The sequence below is a fragment of the Engraulis encrasicolus genome, chromosome 15 (assembly GCF_034702125.1).
Source record: "Engraulis encrasicolus isolate BLACKSEA-1 chromosome 15, IST_EnEncr_1.0, whole genome shotgun sequence".
Lineage (NCBI taxonomy): Eukaryota > Metazoa > Chordata > Actinopteri > Clupeiformes > Engraulidae > Engraulis > Engraulis encrasicolus.
The window spans coordinates 49,516,432-49,525,143 of NC_085871.1; the positions used below are offsets into that span (position 1 = coordinate 49,516,432).

At 45.9% G+C, this 8,712-nt stretch overlaps 1 protein-coding gene across 1 annotated transcript; it reads left to right on the top strand.

Moving 5' to 3' along the window:
- The first annotated feature begins 2,360 nt into the window (after positions 1-2,360).
- LOC134464723 (mucin-19-like) lies at positions 2,361-6,978 on the top strand. Its single transcript, XM_063218075.1, has 3 exons — positions 2,361-4,672; positions 5,909-5,946; positions 6,708-6,978. The coding sequence occupies exons 1-3, from the start codon at positions 3,034-3,036 to the stop codon at positions 6,861-6,863; spliced, it is 1,833 nt and encodes a 610-aa protein (XP_063074145.1). The 5' UTR covers positions 2,361-3,033; the 3' UTR covers positions 6,864-6,978.
- The last annotated feature ends 1,734 nt before the right edge of the window (positions 6,979-8,712 follow it).

The following is an 8,712-nucleotide window of genomic DNA, read 5'->3' on the forward strand; positions in this document are numbered from 1 at the left end:
TAGGCAGACCTAGGCAGACCTGAGGACTGTTCTATTCAATGCTAGGAGCATTATGACACGCCCCTTTAGGCAGACCGGAACCTGGTCATAGAAACCTATTATGTTGGGGATGCACCGATACCGATACTGGTATCGGTATCGGCACCCGATACTGCTCATTATGCTCATACTCGTACTCGTCAAGCACTTGCTGATACCCGGAACGATACTGCTATTACACATTCAAAAAAATTCAAAATCTTGTCACGTTCTGTGGACTTGAAAGCAGCATGGAAAAAAAAGTGCCGCCTCATACATTTACTAACATTTAAATGTACAGGAAATGGACAATAAAAATATCACAGGTGGAAAAAACAAGGTCATGCATTTATTTTTCTTGTATTTTGGTGGTAAAAGGTATGGGTATCGTTACTCGGTATCGGCAAATACACACATTAATGTACTTGTACTTGTATCGGTTTTCAAAAAAGTGGTATCGGTGCACCCCTAATATCTCTATACCGGTACTTAAAGAATCTCTGACGCCACCCTTAGTATTAAAAAATTAAACGGACTAATACCCCCCAATGGCAACTAAACACCGCCCCCTCCCAGCTGTATCCTTCTCAAAGCCCCCCTAGAACTCCCAAACACCCCCAGGGGTCCTGTGCTGCCCCCGTTGAGAAACACTAGCCTAAATCAACAAAAGAATGAGGTTTTGGAATGGCACAGACAGAATTCAGACCTGATGCCCATAGGGATGCACCGATACCGATACTAATCATTATACTCGTACTCGTACTCGTCAAGCACTTGCCGATACCAGGAACGATACTGCTATTACAAAAAGCAATGCAAAATCTTGTCACGTTCTGTGGACTTGAAAGCAGCATGGGAAAAAAGTGCCACCTCATACATTTAATAACATTTAAATCTACATGGAAATGGACAATACAAATATCACAGGTGGAAAAAACAAGGCCATGCATTTATTTTCATTGTATTTTGGTGGTAGAAGGTAGCGGTGGGCAATATGGCAAAAATGTTGTATCACGATATTTTAACATGAAATCACGATTTCGATTTTTTATCACGATCTTCCATCCAAAAAATAAAAACAACAAAAAACAACTTTCATATACTTGCAATTTGTAATTTGCAGTCAATAAAATGTTAACACACTGATGATACTCTCATAAAGTGTACAAATGGAATACAATAATGTAAAGAATAAAGTTAAGACAACAACACAAGTGAGAAAACATCACTCTGATACTGATAATAAACATCCTCACTGCAAGACGATCTATACGATTTCTCCACTTTGGCAGATTCGAGACGATATTTTACTCAATATCGCGATTCACGATATAATATCGTCATATCGCCCACCCCTAGTAAAAGGTATCGGTATCGGTACTTGGTATCGGCAAGTACACACATTAATGTACTCGTACTTGTATCGGTTTTCAAAAAAGTGGTATCGGTGCATCCCTAGATGCCCATCAAACATCTGGAGGCTGTGCACAGGAGATCCAATCACCATCTGTCTGATTAACAGCGCTTTTACAAATAGGAGTGGACAAATATTTCCACATCAACATGTGCCATGCTGATGGACACTCAAAAAAGAGCCAAAAAAGACTGAGTGCTGCATTAAACTTTCATAGATTCGTGTCCTACATGTTAAACTATTCCCACAATTTGATTATTCTTACATATTTTGAGCTTCCAGCTCCAAAAAAACATGTTGTTGGTTGTTCTGTTCAGTGATGGGCAACCTGGATTTAAAAGTAACCAACCTAGTGCCACATATTCAAGATTCAAGACTTTTTTATCGCACCTCATTATAGGTGTATAAGAGAGTAAAAACCTGTGTGCATATTCCAAAGGACCTGAGTTTACCTGTGAAATTCATCCAGGTAATTGCCTGTTTGAATGATCCCCTTGTTGAATTGGACAGGTAAAGCCATAGCCTAACGACGCCATCCTATAGGACTATCTCTTCTCAATAGGAGTAGAGTATTTAGCCTGGCGACGCCATCCTATGTACTTCCACCCAAAGATTTTGGCAAAAGTCTCCTCGCTCGGTTCGCTCACTGTTAAGCCAATCAGCAAGAACTCACCTGCGAAATCCGTTACTGATTGGTCAAGATAACACTTTTCACACTTTTGTCTTGATATTTGTATGCTTTCGTAACACTATATCAGAACAGTCATGCTAATAAAGCACAATATGGGTTTTTATCTGAATTCGGAACTCCAATGAATTTTTAAATGGCAGGGTAGGCTCAGACCACCTCCCACTCTCCATGGAGACGGATTCCTCTTGGCTTTCGCCAGACTAATGACGGAGACGCCCAGGCTAGTAAAACCAGGTAATTTACTGGATTGTAAACTGGATAATAAATCCCGGTTCCCCATCACTGGTGCTGGAGGTGGGTTTGTCAAAAAGACAAGAGAATCACATCAGCTCGCATTAGTAGTACAGGTGCTGGACCAAATGAAAGATCACTGAAAGGAGAATATAGGTCCGTAACACAACATTTCAGACTCTCAGTCCATCATCACAGTGCAAGTTGCCATTAAACTTTGTCTGGGAGCATCGAACAGGGTTAGGATAGGATAGGATAGGAAAGGATGAGCCTACATTGTTTCTTCTAGAGAGAAATTTGATTTGGGCACGGAGAGTCTGAGAGTTCACACAAAACTTGTGGACCTAAATTTTCCTTTTGGTTGTGGTAGGTGTGTCCCATTGGTTGCATGTCGTTAGCTACCCACTAACCTTGTTGGCTGTGCAGGAGGTTGAGGTACAGTGACAGTGAGAGCGAGAGCGATAAGAGGGACGTGCTGGTTCGCAGGCGCCCCCCAGTGGCGACGCAAAGGTTCAGCAAAGTATATTTCTCCTCGCCTTCCTCCGATTCCGATTCCGACTCCACAGACATCAGCCAATTGGTTCGGTCAGCCCTGAACTCGCCCGCCCTCAAAGGCCCATTTCCTGAGGGATCCCCGGTCACGACCATCCCCAAAAGCCCATTGGCTCAGGCAGCTCTGATGAACACGCCCATCCTCAAAAGCCCACTGGCTAAGGTAACCTGGGCTACGCCCACTCTCACAGGGGCTACGCCCACTCTCACAGGGGCTAGCACCAGCGGCCGATTGGGTAAAGCGATGTCTGCCACATCCAGCAGCCCCACCAATGGCACTGCATCTAGTGCCACCAATGCTACCAGCCCATTGGCTCACACAGCCCTGGCAACACCTACCCGTCCCAGGCTGACCAATGACGCCTCTCAGTTGGCTCAGGAAGCTCTGGCTACCAGTGGCACCAAGACCACAAAGAGAGTGTGTGTCGGCGGCGGTAGCAAGGCCGCTCCTGGCTTCAGCATCTGGAGTCTGAGTAAGCTCGTGGCCCCTGCCCTCCCCAGTAGGCGCCCCCAGTGGTTCGGCGGCCTCATTACACTCAGCTCGAGCGAGTCGTCTGATGAAGGAGAAGTAGAGCATGGAGGAGGAAGTGGTGGCGGCGGTGGAGGAAGTGGTGGCGGCGGTGGAGGAAGTGGAGGTGGAGGTGACCGGAATGGTGGTGCTGGTGGGTGCGCGGCAGAGGCGGAGGAGGAGGATCGCTGCCTAGCTGGCAGCTGGTTTGTAATGTCCTCGACTGCTTCCAGCACGCCTCGTGGTGAGCGTAGCCAATCAGATGAGGAGGAGGAGAGAGCTCCAGAGGAGGAGGAGGAGGAGGAGGAGGAGGAGAGGGGCCCAGGTGTGGAGGGACAGAGCCCCGGCTCCGAGCCGTCGTATCACACCTGCGGCTCAGGAGTAGCAAGCAGCAGAGGCAGCAGCAGAGCAGGCCCCTGTTCCCCAGCGGGAGCCAGCAACAGCAGCAGAAGTAGAACAGCTGGCACGGCCTCCAATCGCAGCTGTGCCTCAGAGGGAACAGTCAGCAACAAAAGTAGAAGCAGGAGCAGAGCAGGCACAGCCTCCTATCGCACCTGTTCCCCAGAGTCAGCAGCCAGCAACAGCAGCAGAGCAGACAGGACCTCCTATCCCACTTGTAGCACAGAGCCAGCAGCCAGCAACAGAAGTAGGAGCAGGAGCAGAGCTGACAGGACCTCCTATCGCACCTGTTCCCCAGAGTCAGCAGCCAGCAACAGAAGTAGGAGAGCAGGCTCCTGTTCATCAGAGGCTGCACTCAGCAGCAGAAGTAGAAGAGCCAGCCGCAAGAGCAGAGACTGCAGAAGCCGATCAGGCACGGCTTCCAATCGCACCTGTGCCTCAAAGGGAACAGTCAGCAACAGCCACAGCAGAGCAGGCACCACAAAGCCAGCAGCCAGCAACAGGAGTAGAAGTAGAAGTAGGAGCAGCAGCAGCAGCAGCAGCAGGAGCCATTCACCCAACAGCACACACACTCGTACCTCAGCCAGCAGCACACACACTCGCACTCCAGCTAGCAGCAGCACACACACTCGCGGCAGCTCCACCACCACACACACTCGCGGCAGCTCCAGTGCCGGCACTAGCACCACACACACTAAAGATGGCTCCTCAGCCAGCGCCACGCACACTCGTGGTGGCACCTCATCTAACAGCACACACACTCGTGGCGGTGTCCTTTACAGGCAGATGATGGACGCCACGGCAACCAGAGAGGAGTGGAGCGACGAGGATTCCATATTCGGCGCCAGCAAGAAGAGTGGTGAGTCACGAGTGTTACTGTTGCCGTGAGCTTAATGTGTCTGTCGCCAGGAGCTTTGTGTGTCTGTTGCCATGGGCTTTATGTGTGGCTGTCGCCATGGGCTTTATGTGTGGCTGTCGCCATGGGCTTCATATGTGGCTGTTGCCACGGGGTCAGCGAGAAGAATGGTGAGTCACGAGTCACAAGTGTCAAGGCAATGATACACCAGGCAACTTTTTTAGCAGAAGTTTTGTTCAACCTTAGTTTAAAAAAATGTTTTGAACAGATTCACTACAGCACTTTTATCAGAAGAAGTTGGATCAGTCATTTTATTAGAAAATTAGGAGCCAATAATTTCGTTGCCCCAAAAGTTGCCCTGTGTATCATCACCTTTACTGTTGCTATGGACTTTATGTGTGCCTGTTGCCACGGGGTTTGTGTCTGTTGCCATGGTAGTTATGTGTGTCTCTTGTCTTGGGGCTTGTCTGTTGCAGTGGCTTTCGTGTGTTTGTTACGGTGATGTTGTTTATGTGTCTGCCATGGTATTGTTTCTAATGTCTGTCATGAGGTTGATTTTTCTGTTGTCATGATGCTTGTGTCTGCTCCCGTCTAATTTACATGTACCTGTTGCCATGGTGTTAAAGGGACACTGTGTGAGATTTTTAGTTGTTTATTTCCAGAATTCATGCTGCCCATTCACTAATGTTACCTTTTTCATGAATACTTACCACCAACATCAAATTCTAAGTATTCAATATGACTGAAAAAAAATCACTTTCCATACATGAAAAGGGGGATCTTCTCCATGGTCCGCCATTTTGAATGTCCAACAATAGCCATTTTTAGCTGCAAAAATGACTGTACTTGGACCATACTAGAAAATATTTGTTTATTACTTAGTAAACTTTCATGAAAAGATCAAATTTGGCAATAGGCAGCCCAGTTTCAATGAGCAGCGTAGTTGCAGTACCTTTTTTGACCATTTCCTGCACAGTGTCCCTTAATGTGTCATTGGGTTGCTTATAGTCTTTCGCTAGTTACCATGGTGTTGGTTATATGTGTTATGTATATTGTATGTACAATATGTTATGGTGTTTGTTTGTTCGTCTGCTGCCATGTTTTGTATATGTGTGTGCAGGATGTGATAATTGGCATAATTAGTATGTGGTGTGTTTGACTAATTTTGGTATTTGATGGGTTTTTTTTGTGTGTCTATGTGTTCTTGTTTCGTTGTTCTTTTCTCGTTATTTCTTATAGTGAATGTTACCCAAAGCCCCTCGAAGAACAAAAGAAGGGTAAGTGCTGTAATTGTACTACTGTGCTACATTGGAGATATTCTACTTAAAGGTACACTGTGTAAGATTATATTATATATTAGAGATATTCTACTTGAAAAAAATCCTTTTGAAGCAAACAGTGAAGATGCATTTCTGAGTCTGGACAGCCAGGTGTGTGTGCGTGCGCGTGCCTGTGCGTGTGCGATAGTTCAAGAGTTTTATTTGCCATGTCAACAAAGTTCATAGGATTTTTTTTTAGCATATTCCACATCATCAAAACAAAACGAATACAAACAATAGACAAGACACACAGCTGCAAAGCACATATAATATAAAGACAATTATATAATATAATAATATAATAATATAAGCACAATAAATATAAGTATGGGGTAGACCCAAACAGTAAACAGAGAGGGTCCCAGCAGACATTACACAGCAGTTGAATTACAGATAATGCTGAGATAATAAAGTGCATTAAGGGTAAAATGCATAGAGAGTGGGAAATACAGTGTGTGTGTGTGTGTGTGTGTGTGTGTGTGTGTGTGTGTGTGTGTGTGTGTGTGTGTGTGTGTGTGTGTGTGTGTGTGTGTGTGTGTGTCACAACATGGCGGCACAGAACGCCACTGCACCACACTAGACGCTACTCACCCGTCGTAGCTGCCGGCGAAAACGCAGGGAAATTGAACTGTAAGATTCGGTAGTATGATGATAAAACTCCTGTGTGTGTGTGCACACGTCAACACGCGTGCGCTTGTGTGTGTGCATGTGTGTTTCAGAGGTGGGGTGAGGACGAGTCCCGCTGGATCAAAGAGGGGGTGCAGCGGTTCGGCACGGGCAAGTGGGAGAAGATCCGCGCGGCGTACCCCTTTAAAGGACGCACGGCCGTCAACATCAAGGACCGCTGGCGGACCATGCAGTTGAACGGCCTGTGAGAACCACCAGAGGGGTACCATGCAGAAGAGCAGCTATGCCTCTTTTCCACTGCCAGTTTTCTGGTAGGCCTACAGCTCAACAAAGCTCAACAACTCGGACGCCACTTTTTGCTTCACGATTAGGGCTGGGTATCACAGCCATGTTCCTGTATCGATTCGATTTCGATTCTTAGGGCTTTGAATCGATTAATCACGATTCGATTCGATTCGATTCATTCCGAATCGATTCAATCCGTTCCCTTCTTGGTGCTAGGATTTCCCCCAAAAGATGCTGTTGCCTATTTTTATATAAAAATGTCAAAGGGCTGTGACTTGACAGTGTTAACAGATTGCTAATTTGTAATAAGTAGGCCTAGGCCTAATTGACTAATACTTACTGGGTGTTTTCCATAGACCTAAATTAACCAAAAAGAACTAAAAGAAAAAGAACCAAAAAATCGATTTTGTGCCCTGTGAATCGATTATGTGAATTTTAAATGATATCGATCGATTATCGATTGAATCGATTATTTTACCCAGCCCTATTCACGATTGAGCTGTGTGGTGCCTATTCGCAAAAGCAAAAAGTGGTGTGCTGTGCACAGTGGTGCTGTGTTGAGCTGTAGGCCTACCAGAAAACCAGCAGTGGAAAAGAGGCACTAGACACCCCATCAGGTGCAGCATGCAGGAAAACAACTGTAGACCAGTGATTCTCAAAGTGTGGTCCGGGGACCACTAGTGGTCCGCGATAGGGTTTTCTACTTTTCCAAGATAAGCTAGCAGTAGGCTACATTTGTAACATTTTCATGTTTTCAACTCAATAAGACAGGCTTATAACGTGAATAAAAAGTAAGTGATCTGCATCAAAAATTAGCAGTGTCAAATTAGCGCCCATCAACTGCCAATTCAGTTGACAGGTGGTCCCTGATCTTTTTTGGGGGACAAAGTGGTCCTCGGCCTGAAAAACTTTGAGAAACACTGCTGTAGACTCATCAGAGGGGTACCATACTAAGAAGCTGGGTCCTGTTGTCGTGGCGACCAACGTAGGATACTGCTGAACTACAACCTTTGTGGGTTCATCAATAGGAACAATGATTTGTCTTTTTACTGGAAGGCAATCAGACTGAACACACACAGCAGACAAGTGAATCTGAATCCTGAGGGGAATACTAAGAAGCTGGTTCAGGAGTAAACCAGGTGAAGTTAAGAGGTAAATCATTTAGTTCTTGACTTGACTTGACTTAATAGAAAAGCCTGGAATCCTCATTTTCAAGAGAACCGGCTTTACTCCCAGCTTCTTAGTACAAGCCCATGAAGAAGTGTAGGGTGTGTGTGTAGGGTTTTTCCCTTTTTTGTTTTTGTGTGTGTGCGTGTGTGTGTGTGTGTGTGTGTGTGTGTGTGTGTGTGTGTGTGTGTGTGTGTGTGTGTGAGTGAGTGTGTGTGTGTGTGTGTGTGTGTGTGTGTGTGTGTGTGTGTGTGTGTGTGTGTGTGTGTGTGTGTGTGTGTGTGTGTGTGTGTGTGTGTAGGGTATTTCCCCCTCAGAACAGTACCGACCTTCCAAGAGACACCCTGATAGAACCGTGTGTGTGGGTCAGGGATGGAAATAAGCACCCGTCCACCTGCCAATGAAGGGTACATTTCATTGGTGACGGGTACATTTTTCAACCCACCAGTCACTTTTACTGGTAAAAATGGCTTGTGACTGTTAGATTTTAAAATCTACCTGCCACAGTGACTGGTGGGGAAAAACTTTAAGTGTGTGTGTATGTGCGTGTGTGCGCGCGTGCCCACATGCTTTCAATGTGGAAAAAGTTTCTTGTGTTGGCTGTTTTTTTGTTGTTTTTTTGCCATGTAACTCTCCTGAATGATG